This window comes from Dipodomys merriami, unplaced genomic scaffold (genome assembly GCF_024711535.1).
Source record: "Dipodomys merriami isolate MVZ:Mamm:240054 unplaced genomic scaffold, mDipMer1.0.p SCAF_28, whole genome shotgun sequence".
Classification (NCBI taxonomy): Eukaryota; Metazoa; Chordata; class Mammalia; order Rodentia; family Heteromyidae; genus Dipodomys; species Dipodomys merriami.
Window position 1 is genome coordinate 13,685,661 of NW_027204270.1, and position 16,368 is coordinate 13,702,028.

Genomic DNA, 16,368 nt, shown 5'->3' on the forward strand with positions numbered 1-16,368 from the left:
AGGACAGATCTGAACCTGGCCTGCAAGCGGGGTGTAAATGGCCTTCTCCAGGCTGCAATGCTAAAAAGCAACAAGGCCAGGGCTTGAAGGCAGGTCTGTCTGAGTCTGAACACCCTGCCTTATCTCTTTTTGAGTGCCAAGGTTTGTCTTGGCATGTGCAGACGTTTTTCCTGCCTCCTACTTGACTCCTTGAGGACAGATATATCTCAATTTTTCTCATAGCTCCTGCCAATCCAGCACCAGCAAGGATTTCTTCTATTCAGAAGAAATGGTGGCTTGAGTTTTCCAGGCTGAGGCAAAGAGCCAGTATTCTGCTGGATGCAGTCTCTCCTTAGTGCACCTATTCCCCAGGACAATCCCAGCTATCTCTTCCCAGGTAGGGCAGAGGGCAGGACTTCATCCAACTACGAAAGTCAAGCCAGCCTCCAGGACTCTCACTCCTCTGTAGTCTCCTAAGTCAGATGGCCTGCCTGCCCAATTCTTTGAGAAGTGCCCAGAATGCTGGCTCATCCCAAGACACTGTTTTTGTTGCCCCGCCCTCCATCACTGATTGGACCAGGATAGACACTTGATCCACATAGGCCAATCAGGTCTTCCCTTTGAATGTCCAAAGTCACTTAGCTAGGGTAGGGAAGGGAACTTGAGCCAACTGCTGCTCTTGACCCCACCCAGTACTTCAATGGGCTCCTAACCACCTGCTCACAGGATTGTCTCCTTCCTCAATTCTGGCACTTCCTGGAACCCTTATGCTGGCTTAATTATCTCTGTTCTGGCACGAAGATAGTCTGTAATAAGCAAATGAACTGAGTTTGTGATTCAAATGGAAGCCTATTAGAAATCTCATCATGGAGAATGTCCTGTATTAGATTCTATATTTGTCCTTCTGGCATCCATTCATCACAGGCCAACGGTGTTAACTACAGTTTCTGATTGTCTGCATTCTGGAGACTCGAGCATTAGTGACCTCCCCAGCAGGGGACATAGGGCCCTTCCCAGGGCTACAGAATTCTCTGACTCAGTGAAGGAGGCTCCCAGATGCAAATGACCCACTCTAGAGTACACAGCTCCAGTGAGCTCCTTCAGCAACCTCTCCCTGCATATCAAGGTGGCCCTGCCCCAAATCAACCCAAGGCAGACAGCTAAGGGCAGCCTCTATGCCCCAAACCAATTAGTAGATACTAAAATTCCCATCCTTCCTCACCTTTCCCAGGAATCCAGCCAAAATACAAACCTTATGTGCAATGCACCCCCAAATCTGTAACACAAGAGGGCACACAAAGGAGAAAGACTAAAATATGAGCAGAGCTTGCCTTTGAATAAAATCCTGTGGAGTGTGTGTGTGTGTGTGTGTGGTTGATGAGCTGGGTGTATGTGTGTGCCAGCACTGGGACTTGAACTCAAAGCCTTGCACTCTCACTTGGATTTTTTGTTGTTGTTGTTAAGACTAGCACCCTACCACTGGAGCCACTTCTCTACTTCTGGTTCTTTGCTGGTTAATTGAAAATAAGAGGCTCATGGACTTTTCCTGCTCAGGCTGACTTCAAACCATGATCCTCAGATCTCAGTCTCCTAAGCAGTTAGAATTACAAGTATGAGCCACCCACAACATAGTAGGTTATTTAAAAAAAAAAAAAAAAGCAAGTCTTCTAAGTGGGAATGCATTTTTTTTTTAATACCACTTTTAAGATGTTTCTCTATAGCTAGGCACTGATGGCTCACGCCTGTACTCCTAGCTACTCAGGAACCTGAGATCTGAGGATCACTGTTCAAAGGCAGCCCGGGCAGGAAAGTCCATGAGACTCTTATCTCCAATTAACCACCAGAAAATGGGAAGTGGCGCTGTGGCTCAGGTGATAGAGCACTGGCCTTGAGCTGAAGAGCTGAGGGATAGCGCCCAGGCCCAGAGTTCAAGCCCGACCACCAACAAAAAATAAAAATAAATAAATAAAAGACGTTTCTCTATATTCCTGTGTTCTAAGCAGCATCCATCCACTGTCCTGTTGTACATGGAGATGCTGCCTGTTTCTGCCAGTCTGGATTCTCCTGTCAGCCAGGCCTGTACTCTGCTATTGTCTCGTTAGGAAAATACAAAATCCCCAGCTCAAAGGAGAGCACTTGCCTTGTAGGAGAAGGAGCCCTCGCTGAGGCTCAGGCTCACTGACGTGGCCCCGCTAGTGGGCGGGAGCGGCTGCAGCCGCAGGCCTGCACTTTGCGCTCCATCCATGGCGTCTAATACGGCATCCTGTTCACCCGAGGCTGGGCTGGAGCTGCTGCTAAGCCAGGCTTATGCAGGCAGCCATGTCTGCTGGTGTTGACCTCCTTCCAGCAGGACAGCAGGATGTTAGGGAGACTCTTCTGGCTGCGTTACAGCTTCCTCCTCAGCTTCCCTGCAAGGGCAGGGTTCTTCCTGTGCTCTAAGGGGCCGAGAGGAAGATTAAAAATGCATGCATCAGCTTGGATACCTGAGAGAGCCTTCAGAACCAGAAGGGCCACATATAACATTGCATCATCCCTTTAGCCCCAAGAAGATCACCCACCTACTGCAAGGCTTCCTCTCAAGTTCTTCAGATTTCTCCTTTCTGTCCTCCACCCTCTGCCTTCCTCCCATCATATCTTAAACTAAACCTTCCTTTTGACATGGGCTCCTGAAGACAAGAATACTGCCTAGGTCTACTTCTCATAAAACAAAAAAAAAAAACAACAAAAAAAAAACAGAACAGCTGGGCACCAGTGGCTCACACCTGTAATCCTAGCTACTCAGGAGGCTGACATCTGAGGATTGTGGTTCAAAACCATCTCAGGCAAGGAAAGTCTGTGAGACTCTTCTCTCCAATTAACCACCAGAAAACCAGAAGTGGCGCTGTGGCTCTAGTGGTAGAGTACTAGCCTTGAGCAAAAGAAGTTCAGGGACAGTGCCCAGGCCCAGAGTTCAAGCCCCACAATGGACCAAAGAAAATAAGACCATCAAAAGTCAGCCATTGCTGGGTGTGGTCCTTCCCACCTAGAATCCCAGCACTCAAAAGGAAGATTGAGAGCTTGAGGTCAGTTAGGGTTATATAGTGAGAGGCTATCTAAAACTCTCCCACAAAGAAAAGTGATCTCCATGGCACATGGAGGAAATGTGCTGCTACCCAGATCAGTTGAGTGGCCATCAGCTTGCTTTGCCCTCTCAGAGACTCAGTTGTCTTATTTGTAAAGTGGGGGTAATCATGTGGTCTCAGAAACAGCAGCAACATTTATCCCTGTTCATGACACTGAACTACATTGTCAATGTTTCTCAAACTTTTCTCCCAAATACAGAAGAAAATGTGTCCCTTGTATTCATGGCCAAAACCCTACCACAGTGCTAAAGGTTTTTGGTTTCTTTTTGCCAGTACCAAGATTTGAACTCAGAGCCTCAAGTTTGCTCAGCTGGTGCTCGACCTCTTGAGCCACACCTCCTGGCCAGCTTTTTGCTAGGTAACTGGATGTGGAGTCTCTTGGAACTTTTCTGTACAAGATCCTCCAGATCTCGGTCTCCTGAACAGCTAGCATTAAAGGCATGAGCCATTGACACTAAGCTCTGAAGTCTTCTTATACTTGCAAAAAATAAAAATAAAAATCAATCCCCACCACTAAAGACAAAAACAAAATAAGAAAAAAAAAAGCCCACAACAAAAAAATCGTATTTGGATTCTATTGAATATTTTAATAAAAATGGTGTGTGTGTGTGTGTGTGTGTGTGTGTGTGTGTGTGTGTGTGTGTGTGTGTGTGTGTGTGTGTGTGTGTGTGTGTGTGTGTGTGTGTGTGTGTGTGTGTGTGTGTGTGTGTGTGTGTGTGTGTGTGTGTGTGTGTGTGTGTGTGTGTGTGTGTGTGTGTGTGTGTGTGTGTGTGTGTGTCTCTCTCTCTCTGCCAGGACTGGGGCTTGAACTTTGTGCCTCATACTCTCACTTGGCATTTCTCCTCAAGACTTAATGCCATACCACTTGAACCAAATCCACTTCTGGCTTTTTGCTAGTTAAATGGAAATAAGAGTCTGTCAAGGACTTTTCTGCCCAGGCTGGCTTTGGACTTTGACTCTCAGATCTCAACCTCCTGAGCAGCTAGGATTACAGGCCTGAGCCATTGACACCAGCTTTAAATCATTTCTGGGGAGCTGGGAAAGTGGCTCAGTGGTAGAATGCTTGCCTCACATGCATGAAACCCTGGGTTCCATTCCTCGGTACCACATAACACAGAAAAAGCCAGAAGAGGTGCTGTGGCTCAAGTGGTAGAGCACTAGCCTTGAGCAAAAGAAGCTCAGTGATAGTGCCCAGGCCCTGAGTTCAAGCCCCAGGACTGGTGAAAAAAAAATGATTTCTGATCTGCCATATGTGACTTTTGGGTCGGATCATTTTGCTTTTCGGCCAGCTTCCTCAGATATAAAATATGAATAACAATGTTTCCTCTCCTACAGGGTATGTGAATTCTTGATGAAATAAATCATATAAATGCACTCACAGCAAATGGCCAATGGATGTCAGCTGATATTAGTATCACTTTTTTCTTCTCTAGTTTAATCAAGTAATATATTCATGGATTCTCCCACAAGATAGATACTGAGGGTTCACAGACATAGATTAAACAGTCTGCCATACCCAAGCATCAGGAAGCTGTTAGCCCTTTGTCGTCTTGTTCTAGGTCCAGGATTCTGATTTTTATGTCTTAGAAATAGGGAAAACATATTCTAGACCCAGGAGCCATCAGATGCAAGCTTAGGACAGGAGTTGGCACAAGACCATTTGATCCAGATGTCAACTTGTTGAAGGGCCTCAGAGTTAAATTCTAGTTGAGATAGTATCCAGGCATGAGTACACTCATCAGGTGACTATAACTCACATCCCATCTCTTCTCTATGTGTAAAACTCTTAAAGAATATAGGTTTGCAAAATTATGAGGAAAGCATAATTATTCTTACTAGATTTTTTCTGTGCATGTCAAAATCATCCTTATACTAAAGTTTTGAGTCTCCTATCTTGGCATTTTGAGTTCAATGAGTCTTAGAAAAGGAAGAGAGTGTCTCAGGGCTCTTTCTACCTCTGCAAGGTCCAGGAAAGCCTCCAATCTAGAATTGAAGCCGCCCTGGAAAGCAAATTCCAGGATGATGTTTGCCAAATTCTCTCTTTCGTTCTTCTCCCAAGAGATCTAGGCAAAGCCTGACAAAGTGACTCAAAACTAAATACAGGCCTGTTGGGCTGGGTGTGGTGGCTCAAGCCTGTAATCCTAGTTATTTGGGTGGTAGGGATTTGCAGATTGTGGTTTTGAGGCCAGCCCAGAGAAGAAAGAAGTTGGCAAAACTCCATCTGGATGGCTGGTGGCATGCTTGTCACCCTTGGTATGTTGGGAGTGCAATGACTGAATGGAGTGGCATGTGCCGGTCATTCCCAGAGACAAGGGGGAAGCACAGGCTGGCCCTAGCATAAAGCAAATTCCTACCTTGAAAATAACCAATGCAAAAAAAAAAAAAAAGGTGTGGGGGGGATTGGAGAGGCATGGCTGGTGACTTAAGTGGCAGATCAACTGGCTTGGAAGACCCTGAGTTCAACATCACAACACAGCACAACAAAATGAAAACAAAATTGAGCTGGTGCTGCCCCAGATAAAATACATACACACACACACACACACACACACACACACACACACACGCCTACCAAGCACTCTGAGCTGTGGTCACTAAGAACATCTTACTCAGTCAAGAATGCCTCACTCAGTCCTAATCAAGCAAACCACAACTCTGGAGTGACAACAAAGATCTGCCAGTCTCACTCACAGGATGTCAGAGAAAGCAAACAGGCCTTGGAGACTTGCTAGGGGGTGGCAGGAATCCAGACTTTCTAACCTTTAGGCCAGCTGCTTTTCTAGTGCTGTTTCTGTTTGCCCCGGTTTTAATCAACAGCTGGTTTCCTTCTGGGTCTCCTGCAGACAGAACATGGCATTTTCTGGGCGGAGTAAGAGTTTGGCTTTGGTGGAGTCTTGGCCAACTGGTGGCCCTTAGAAGGTACAACACTCTGCCTGCTGATTCTCTCGACTTCCGGGAAATTTACTATATTTTATATATTTACTTATTTAGTGCCCATTATTAGGGCTTGAACTCAGGGGGCCTCACACTCCTGCTTGGCTCTTCCACCCCAACCATGGCGGCCTTTTGCCGGTTAGTTGGAGATAAAAAGTCTCGTGGACTTTCCTGCCTCGGCTGGCTTTGAATGGCCATCCTTAGACCTCAGCACCTGAGTGGCTAGGATTGCAGTGCGGTGGCCAGGGCACTTTTCTAGAACCAATAGATCGGTCCAAGGGGCCCCTCCCACTGTGGGCTGACAGTTACAGCTCTTGATCATGGACCCTGGAAAAGAAGAGCATCGCCAAGGCGCCTTCTGCTGCTCTCCTCTCAGTGGGTTATCCCCCCGCTCTCACACCGCAGGTTTTGCAGAGCAAGGGCTGTGGGCCGGTGGAGGTGAAGGGTGAGTGCGTTGAGAACGTGGCTCCGGCTGCACACGGGTACAACACGCCCCTCTCACCACCTGCGGGAGCCGCTGCGGCGGGCGGGCCGTGTCGGCCACGCGCCGCGCCCGCCCTCCCCGGGTCCCCGGCCACGATCGGGGGCCGGCAGCCAGCGCGGACGAGCCGGTCCGGCCCGGCCCGCAGACGACTCATTTTGGCGTTGACCGCGCTTCACTTCCGGATCTGGAGCAAGCCCAGGTCCCCCTCCCGTCACCCTCGATCCAAAGTGCAAAGCAAACAAGCAAAACCAACCGGAGGCAACGGGACTCGAACCGACCGGGCTGGCAACATGGGGGGAGGGGCGTTTACACCAGGGGACGTGAGGTGATGGCAAATGCACCGCTCTCCTGACACCCTGGGACTGGCCTTCGCCGGACTCACCCGCGGCGCTTCCTCTCGCGTCCACCAGTCAGAGGTGACTCGGAGTCTCCGCGCAATCAACCCGGAGGAACGACCTCCCAGATCCCAGATCCCAGATCCCAGCCCAACGCCGGGCTGCCGGGAGGCTGCAGTGTTTTGCTTTCCAAGATCGTGATATGATTTGTCCAGATGTCTGCCAGTCAGAGGCTGACGGAGATTGCGCGCAGGCGAGTGGCTGATAGGAGGGGTGGGCGGGACATCCTTCGAGGACTTGGCTGCGCCGTTAAGCTTGCTTGGAGCGTAGGGGCGAGACCCGGGCACTCGGCTGGGGCGCTCACCCCGAGGTCCCTTCTAGCGGCCACCGGAAAAACGTTGGGGACAACCCTCCTTCGGCCTCTGCCAGCGAGAACCCAAGCGATTGCTCACCCCCACCTACTTGACAGGTGGGCTCGACTTGAGCAGCCTCGCTTCTCATCCCCGCTCACCTCCCTGGTTTTGCTCCGGGCGGTTCCCGCACCCTACTTTCCCGCCAGGTGTTCAAATCCTAAACCTTGCTGGGCGCAGCTCGCTCACGCCTGCAATCCTAACTACTCCAGGGGCTGAAATCTGAGCACCAAGGTCTCTGAAGCCAGCCTGCGCAGGAAAGTCCCCGAGACTCTTCCCTCCAATGGCCCAGCAAAAAGCTGGAGGAGCTGTGGTTCAAGTGGTAGGGCACCAGCCATGAGTGGGAAAACTCAGGATGGCACCCAACCCCTGAGCTCAAGCCCCAGGACCAATACTTCCCTCCCCTCCTCCTTTTCCCCTCCTCTTCTCTCCCACCCCTTCTTCCCCCCACCTCCCCAAGACTCAGCTCTCCCCCAGAAGCTGGGCCAGCTGGGCCTCCTGGAGTGTTCCATGTCAGCTGGTGTAGAATTGCATTTCTTTTTACTTGGATGCTAATTCTCCGTGTGTGTGTGTGTGTGTGTGTGTGTGTGTGTGTGTGTGTGTGTGTGTGTGTGTGTGTGTGTGTGTGTGTGTGTGTGTGTGTGTGTGTGTGTTGTCCCTGAGGGCTTTTGTAATTTTTTTTTGTTTAAAGCTGGTGCTCTAAGGCTTGAGCCACAGCTCCACGTTTTTTTGTTGGCTAATTGGCTTTGGATCTTTGACCTCAGATCTCAGCTTCCTGAGTGGCTAGATTTACAGGCGTGAGACACCGGGGCCTAGAGAAGTAAGATTTTTATTTTTATACATATTTTGGTCGGTCATGGGGTTTGAACTCTGGGCCTGAGCACTGTCCCTCAGCTCTTCAGCTCAAGGTGAGCGCTCTACCACTTGAGCCACAGCGCCACTTTTCTGGTGGTTTATTGGAGATAAGAGTCTCAAGGGGGGCTGGGAAGGTGGCTCAGTGGTAGAGCCCTTGCCTTGCATGCCTGAGGCCCTGGGTTTGATTCCTCAGCTTTTTTCTTTTTGCTTATGTGGTGCTGAGCCACCTTCCCAGCCCCTCCCTTCCTCCCTTCCTCCCTTCCTCCCTTCCTATTTTCTTAGCAAAATCCTAAGGCTTTGGGTCTTTCCTACATTTTTAAGAAATCCCTTGGATCAAACCCACAGGTCCTGGAAGAACTTGCTGCTTTCCTGCGGATTTTTGAAACGCCTCTAACGATTGGTCAATAACTTTTCTAGCCGAAAAAAAATAACAGAGGATTCCATTGGCTACCGGCGTCCAATGTTAGGCGGTTGCCATAGCGACGCGGAGGCGCTTCGGTGGGAGGCCGAGTCTGTGAGGTGGCAGTGACGGAAGAGGACGGGGCGCAGCGCGTGGGATGCCGGCTGGGATCTCTGCTCCCCGGGTGCGTGCAGAACCCCCGCGCCCAGCTGGGTGGCGGTCCTTCCTGGGGTGTGCCTCCGTGTCCCCCACCGCCCGGTCAGTGGCCTCGGCCTTTGCGTGCTCCGCCGCGGGCGAGCGGGCGGCTGAGCCCAGCCCGGGGTTGCCTTGGCCCTCCTCAGCAAACGTACCTTGGGCCTCAGTGTTCCCATCTGTAACATGACAGCCTGAGACTGGAATTAGAGAGTCCTCAGCCAGTTGCTAGTTTTTGTGTGGTGTTTTTTTTTGTTTTGTTTTGTTTTGGTTTTTGTTCTGTTTTCCAACTTCTGTGACACGCTGTTTTTTTGGCCTAAGAAAAATACAAAACGGAGGACTTTGGAAAGTGTAGAAAGTTCCTGGAAAGCTTGATAACATTATAACGAAATCAATCAACACCTGTAGCCAAAGCTTCCTATGAGCCAGCTGCAGGAAAGTCCATGAGACTCTTAACTCCAATTAATCAGCAAAAGACTGGAAGTGGAGGTGAAGCTCAACTGGTAGAGCACTAGCCTGAGTGAAGAGACAGAGGCTAGGCCCTGAGTTCAAGCCCTCAAAACCCTCTCTCTCTCTCTCTCTCTCTCTCTCTCTCTCTCTCTCTCTCTCTCTCTCTCACACACACACACACACACACACACACAGACTATATAAACTATGGGAAATCATCAAGGTAGAAAAGGCATGAGGTTTACTTTTAGTTGGTTCCAAGGGTTGGAATTAGAATGGAGGAAAAAGAAAGAAGCAGCTCAGCCACAGGAAGGGAATTGCTGGCTATTAGAACTGCCCAACAATGAGCTGCAAATTTTCAAACTGTTCTGGGGAATTTTGTTTAAAAAAAAAAAAGGAAGAGGCGCTGTGGCTCAAGCGGTAGAGTGCTCGCCTTGAGCTGAAGAGCACAGGGACAGCGCCCAGGCCCAGAGTTCAAGCCCCACGACCAAAAAAAAAAAAAAAAATCAAGCCCATATCAAATATTTGCTTTGTAACTTTGAAAACTGTTTTCAATATCCTCATATGAAAACAAAACAAAACAAAAAAACAGGCTGGAGTTGGGCACTGGTGACTCACACCTGTAATCCCACTCAGGAGGCTGAGATATGAGGATTACAGTTCAAAGCCAGCCTGGGCAAGAAAGTCCAGGAGACTCTTATCTCCAATTAACCACCAGAAAACTGGTAGTGATGCTGTAGCTCAAGTGGTAGAGCACTAGCGTTGAGCTGAAGAGCTCAGGGACAGCGCCCAGGCCCAGAGTTCAAGCCCCAGGACCAACCCCCCCCAAAAAAACAAAAAACACCACCCAAAACAAACAACAAAAACAGGCTGGTAATGTGGCTTAGTGGTAGAGTGCTTGTCTAGCATGCATGAAGCTCTGGGCTCCATTCCTCAGTACCACAGAAACAAAAAAGCCAGAAGTAGCGCTGTAGCTCAAATGGTAGAGTGCTAGCCTTGAGCAAAAGAAGCTCAGGGACAGTGCCCAGGCCCTGAGTTCAAGTCCCAGGACTGTCAAAAAAATAAATTCAGGGACAGCATCTAGGCTCTGAGTTCAAGCCCCAGGATTAACACCAAAACAAAAAAGAGAAAGAAGGAAAAAAATGCTAATGTAAGACCCCTACAGTCAAAATAAATTAGAAAAAAAGTTTAAACTAGAGTTTGAAACTTTATAAAATAGCAAGACAGAAGGACATTGTAGAAAATATATACATTGATAAAAGGAAGGAAGCAGTTACTTTTTGTCCAAAAATTAGCATTAGATACCCACTTGTAAGGGTTTTGATGTGCCAAAGTATTCTTTTCAACAAACAGTGCTAGAATAATTGAGTATACAAGGGTAATACGATGCACTTGAAGGGTTGGGGACTTAGCTCAGTGGAAGAACAGTTGCCTGGCAACTGCAAAGCCCTGAGCTAGGTCCTTAGCTCTAGGGGGCAGGGAACTACAAAAGACCATGAACTTGGGCTGGGAAGGTGGCTCAGGGGTAGAGTGCTTGCCTTGCATGCATGAGGCCCTGGGTTCGATTCCTCAGTGCCACATAAGCAGAAAAAGCCGGAAGTGGTGCTGTGGCTCAAGTGGTAGAGCATTAGCCTTGAGGTAAAGAGCTAAGGGACAGCGCCCAGGCCCAGAGTTCAGGCCCCACAATTGACAAAAAGAAAGAAAAAAGATAAAAAGAGACTATGAACTTGACCCTTACCTCATTACCATATGCAATATTTAGCTCTAAAAAGATTCTTGGCCTAAATGTAAGAGCTTAAAACTATAAAATTCTCAAAGAAAACAGGAGGTATATTTGTTAACTTAGTAACATCTTAGGACAATGTGTGTGTGTGTGTGTGTGTGTGTGTGTGTGTGTGTGTGTGTGTGTGTGTGTTTTGCTTTGTTTTTTGTCAGTCATGGGGCTTGAACTCTGGGCTTGAGTGCTGTCCCTTAACTCTTCAGCTCAAGGCTAGCACTCTACCATTTCAGCCACAGGGCCACTTCTGGTTTTCTGGTGTTTTATTGAAGATAAGAGTTTCTGGGCTGGATTTGAACTGTGATCCTGAGATCTCAGCCTCCTGAGTAGTGTAAATATATATATATATATATATATATATATATATATATATATATATATATATATATATATCATGTATGCAGAATGTGTTAAGAACTTTTACAACCCAACAATAATCCAACTGTTTAAAACGTTCAGATTTGAAACTTTGGAGGTATGGCTTAAGTGTTAGAGCACCAGCCTTGAGTGAAAAAAGCCAAGTGAGAGTTTGAGGCCCAGAGTTCAAAGCTCCAGCACACACATAAATATTCAAATTTGAACATATTTTACCAAAGGGCATAACATAAATAAACCTGTGAAGGCATGTAAATTAAAGTGGCACAAGGTACCAGTATGCAGCCATTAGAATGTTTCAGTTAAGGTTTTAGATGCAGGTCACAGATGATGACAGATGTGTGCATGGCAGCAGGATCGCCATGGTGACTGGACGCCCTCTGGTGGCTGTCAGATGTAAAGGCTGGGAGGGGAAAGACTGCAAAAGAACGCGGGAACTTACGGAGTGGCGGATAAATTCACCATGTTAACTGTGAAGGCGTTTAACACAACTGCAAATATTTGCCCAAACTTAATTGTCTACTTCACACCAGTGGATTTTACTGGATCTAAACTCTTCTGTGTGTGTGCCGACACTGGGACTTGAACTCAAGGTTTGTGTGCTGTCCCAGAGTTTCTCTCTCTCTCTCTCTCTCTCTCTCTCTCTCTCTCTCTCTCTCTCTCTCTCTCTCTCTCTCTCTCAACTGGTACTGTAGTGCTTGAACTAAGCTTCCTCTTCTGGAGTTTTTGCTGGTTAATTGGACATCAGGGTCTCTCAATTTTTTTTTTCTTGCCAGTCCTGGGGCTTGAACTGAGGGCCTGGGCACTGCCCCTGAGCTGCTTTTGCTCAAGGCTAGCACGCTACCACTTTGAATCATAGCTCCACCTACAACCTTTTCTCTGTGTGTGGTACTGAGGAATTGAGCACAGGGCCTCATGCATACTAGGCAAGCACTCTACCACTAAGCCACATTCCCAACGCAGTCTCTCAAGTTGTTCTCAGGTTGGTTTCAAACCTCAATTCTCAAATCACAGCCAGCTGAGTGGTTAGGATTATAGGCATGAGCCACAAATGGTGTGGGGGGAGGGGTGGGAGAGGGAGGGGCACCCAGCTTTGCATTCCATAGAACAGAATCTAGAATGTAAAATTGAACTTCGAAGCATCAGCTCCACTGCCTGCACGAGACACTCTGAGCGTGAACAGAGCTCCCCTGCTCCCACACAGCAGTGCTGTGTGATTGGTCCCTGGGTGTGGGTGCAGGAGTGGGGGGTCTCAACTGCAGTCCCCCAAGATTGCTCATTCCCACCTGCAGAGTCAGTGGCCTCAGTGTGGCGTGGTGCTGGACCTCTCTGCATTTTGCCTTTTCAGGTGTTGAGGAGGGCAGTTAGCAGAGGTTTTCTGGAAACCAAAGGGTCATGTGACAGAATGTCACTTGGCTAACATGGACACCACCACCCCACAACAAGAGGATCAGCCTGCCAAACAACCGAGGCGTGTCTTACAGAAAGGTCTGGTGAACTCAAATCACACGTGTACATGTTGTGTATAATCGCATGTGGAAGAAGAGTATCCCCGGCCTACATTCAGGAGTCAGTGGGAATGGAGTAAATCAGGGGAGAGAGAATGCCTGAGGATTGTCCCCCCAAAAAAAATGGTTGAGGGGGGAATGGGAGCATCTCCTAGACAACAAAAAAAGCAGACTTGTGATTTCCATGTATCTGGCAAGAATAGCAGTTGTGTGTGTGTGTGTGTGTGTGTGTGTAGCTACTGGGCTTGAACTCAGGGTCTGGGTGCTGTTCCTTAACTTTCCCCTTCAAGGCTGGCACTTTACCACTTGAGTGGGATTTCTTCTTCCCCTCTCCATCTTCATGATGCTTGACTGACAGCTGAGGAAAGTGGGTACTGGCTCCGCCCTCTGCCTGCTCCTCCAGGCTGTCATCCTATTCCTGAGACTGAAGGGGCTTCAGTGTGTTCACTGTTGCTAGCCCGCAGGGGTGCGGGGGATAACCCCCAGAACTTATTACAAGGAAAAGAAAAAGAAATGGGAGCGTGTTGGTTTTTTTTCTAATTGGGTTTCATGTTTATCACTTGTCAAAATGCAAGTTTCTCTTCTGTTTAAGGTTTTACTGCTGCGTATCCAACACAGTCTTCCATTCCTTCTAAAGCCCAATTTGCAGTACCTCCTGAAACAGAGAAGAAAGGATTTAATGTGAAAGCAAAGAGATTTTATCACAAAAAGGTAAGGGCATTGTTCTTTTTGTCTGGATTGTAGCCTTGTGAGCAAGCTGTTCTGTCTCTCTACGAACAGTAGGGGGCAGTGGTGTCCCCAGGGATCCATGGCTGCCTCCAACTAGGTGCAGGGCAATACTGGAGTAGAACTCAGGCTCTGAGTTTGCTAGCATAGTGCTTAATGGATATTTCAGCCAAGGAGACATAAGGTGTCAAAAACAGGGAATACTGTGTGTGTGTGTGTGTGTGTGTGTGTGTGTGTGTGTTTGTCTATATATTTAGATTGGGTCTCTCTATGTGGCCAGGCTGGCCTCAAATACAAATTCTTCCTGCCTCAGTTTCCTAAATACAGAGATTACAGACATATACTGACATGCTCTGAGATTTAAAAAAATTCCTTCTATCTATGTATCTATGTATCTATCTGTCTATCTGTCTATCTCTAATCTATCTAATGTTTATAAAATATAACAATATACTATATATAATATATTTTAAATATAAATATATATACAATAATGAGAATATAAAGTCCTCCAATTCTATATGTATCAAGTAGAAAGTAATTCTTTCAGCACAAGAGGAAATTACCCGATTTTCTTCAAATAACACAAAGTAAAGCCGGGCGCTGGTGGCTCACGCCTGTAATCCCAGCTACTCAGGAGGCTGAGATCTGAGGATCGCAGTTCAAAGCCAGCCCGGGCAGGAGAGACTGTGAGACTCCTATCTCCAATAAACCACCAGAAAACCAGAAGTGGCGCTGTAGCTCAAGTGGTAGAGCACTCGCCTTGAGCTGAAGAGCTGGAGGACAGCGCCCAGGCCCAGAGTTCAAGCCCCAGGACCGACAAAAAAAAAAAAAAAAAAAAAAACCCAAAAAAACAAAGTAAAAAAGAACTAAGACATTTAGAATTACCTTTATGATGAGGAAAAACTCTTGGAAAAACTTCCTTAAGCACTGTCTTATTACTCCTGTTTGCATTCTCTCCATCCATACCTCCTTGCTCAGATCTCTGCCGCTGCTCCCTTCTGATCTACAAGGGCCTTAGCCAGGCTTTAATTTAATTTGGCATCTCTGGGGTCTGACCTTCTCCTCTCTCACCAGCAGGGGGCAGAAGAAACTTGCCAGTGTCTTTAGAGTCTAAAATTTTCATCCTCCGTTTAAGGAAGTCCTGGAGAACAGCACTCCTTTGGAGCTGTGTCTGCCTCAGTTACCTTTTGCTGACCCCTTCCACCTTGTCCAGGGGGCAAAGGGTCCTGAACACAGATGAGGCATGATGTTGGCGCCTTGGCAGTTCCCCTCTACCTTTGGCCTGGAGCCTGCCGGTGGGCAAGAATACACAACAGGAGGATGCTTTAAGTTACTTGCGCTTCTGTCTGGTGCTTTCCAGATCTAAGAAGCAAACACTAGAGAATATAGTGTTCACACACACACACACACACACACACACACACACACACACACGATTTTTAAATCATTTGTAGGTTTCCCCAAGGATGATAAATATTTGTTTAGGCATTTCTCTTTTTTCTTTAGTCTTCCCTAGTTGAATTGGAAGCCTCTCCCCCATTTCCTCCCTGCTTTTTCATTTATCAATTTGATGCTAAGCTGCTTTCTGCCTTCAGAGTCTCCTCAGCCCAGCTTCCAATCAAAAGAATGGCAGTCACCACTTATAATGGATCCCCCCCCTCGCCCCCCCCCACCCTGTGCCAAGCATTTGTGGACTGCGCTATGCAAAGAGGAAGAGTTCATTGTCCAAATTTAACAGAAGAGGAAATGGAGGCTTAGGGGCGCTAAGTGGTCCACCCACTGTCACCTAACAGCAGGTTTGCCACATAAGAGACTCTAAATAAATCACTGCTGAATCAACATCGAAAGAATTAGACCTCAGCCCAGGCTTAGCTTTCTGTAAATCTTGTACTGTATCCACACCGCGCCACACCTGCCTTTGTGACCCACAAAGCTACACCTTTGGTTGATGAAAGCCAGCCTTAGCAAAACAGACCGAGTTCCATTCTGAAGACTCAGGTCCAGAAACTGAAAGTTGGCATTTAAAATACTAACATTTTCCCCTCCCCAAAGAAGCCAGGGTAGCACCCAGCCATATCTATAGGCAGCATCAAATAGAAACTGTTCAGAAGTCTTATTCCAGCTTTTCAAATGTGGTTGCATTCATTTGAAAATGAGAGAAGCCTCTATTTAAGTATTTTAAGACATTTTGTTTAAAAAACAAAAACAAAAACACTCCTTTTTTCGGTTGTGGGTCTTGAACTCTGGGCCTGGGTGCTATCCCTGAACTCTTTAGCTCAAGGCAAGCGCTTTACCACTGGAGCCACAGTGCCACTTCGGGTTTTCTAAGTGGTTTATTGGAGATAAGAGTTTCATGGGCTTTCCTGCCCAGGCTGGCTTTGAACCTCGATCCTCAGATCTCAGCCTCCTGAGTAGCTAGGATTACAGGCATGAGCTACTGGTGCCTGACAACATTGTTTAAAGAGTGGAATTTCATGTTGGGACCCACAGATCCAAGTTCCCAGTGTTTTATTCTCTCTGTAACTGGGCACCTTTAGGTCAGCCACGTGACTTTCTTGTGTGCCAGTTTGCTCATCTGAAACCTCAGATTTGCATTATATAATTTCCAAGGTCTCAAGTCATAAAGGCAGGAAAATGAGGCCTTGCTCCATGCTCTTATTTTTCCTGAGGGAGATGAGCTTCGAGAAGTTAGAGCCACCACCTAGTGATTTCATAAGATAACACAAATTAGCAACAGCCTCTAGATCTCCTTACCGCCCTTCTGGAAGCCTGAGCCTCCAACAGCCTGCCCCTCAGTGACCCATGTGATCCCTGGGAA

The 16,368-nt window shown here is 47.5% G+C and overlaps 2 protein-coding genes across 7 annotated transcripts in view; one reads left to right on the plus strand and one right to left on the minus strand.

The window, feature by feature from the left end:
- Window positions 1–7,020, minus strand: part of Nipal3 (NIPA like domain containing 3) — a 40,164-nt gene extending 33,144 nt beyond the window's left edge. The window contains exons 1-2 of one of the 3 annotated variants that reach the window (XM_070037622.1): window positions 6,902–7,020; window positions 2,120–2,414 (exon numbers count right to left, since the gene is read on the minus strand). In XM_070037622.1, the coding sequence (XP_069893723.1) occupies window positions 2,120–2,224 (105 nt within the window). In that variant the 5' untranslated portion in view covers window positions 2,225–2,414; window positions 6,902–7,020. Of the gene's footprint in view, window positions 1–2,119; window positions 2,415–5,861; window positions 5,881–6,772; window positions 6,857–6,901 lie in introns of those variants that run through there. The other 2 variants (XM_070037623.1, XM_070037624.1) reach the window with 2 other exon arrangements.
- Window positions 7,021–7,168: 148 nt separating this feature from the next.
- The window catches only part of Stpg1 (sperm tail PG-rich repeat containing 1), a 42,444-nt gene continuing 33,244 nt past the window's right edge, over window positions 7,169–16,368 (plus strand). For 2 of the 4 annotated variants that reach the window (XR_011375581.1, XM_070037625.1), the window contains exons 1-4: window positions 7,169–7,323; window positions 8,465–8,703; window positions 12,662–12,801; window positions 13,414–13,532. Coding sequence is in view for 3 of the 4 variants with exons in the window: in XM_070037625.1 (XP_069893726.1) it covers window positions 12,735–12,801; window positions 13,414–13,532 (186 nt within the window). In the remaining variant the exon portion in view is untranslated. Of the gene's footprint in view, window positions 7,324–8,464; window positions 8,704–11,885; window positions 11,907–12,661; window positions 12,802–13,413; window positions 13,533–16,368 lie in introns of those variants that run through there. The other 2 variants (XM_070037626.1, XM_070037627.1) reach the window with 2 other exon arrangements.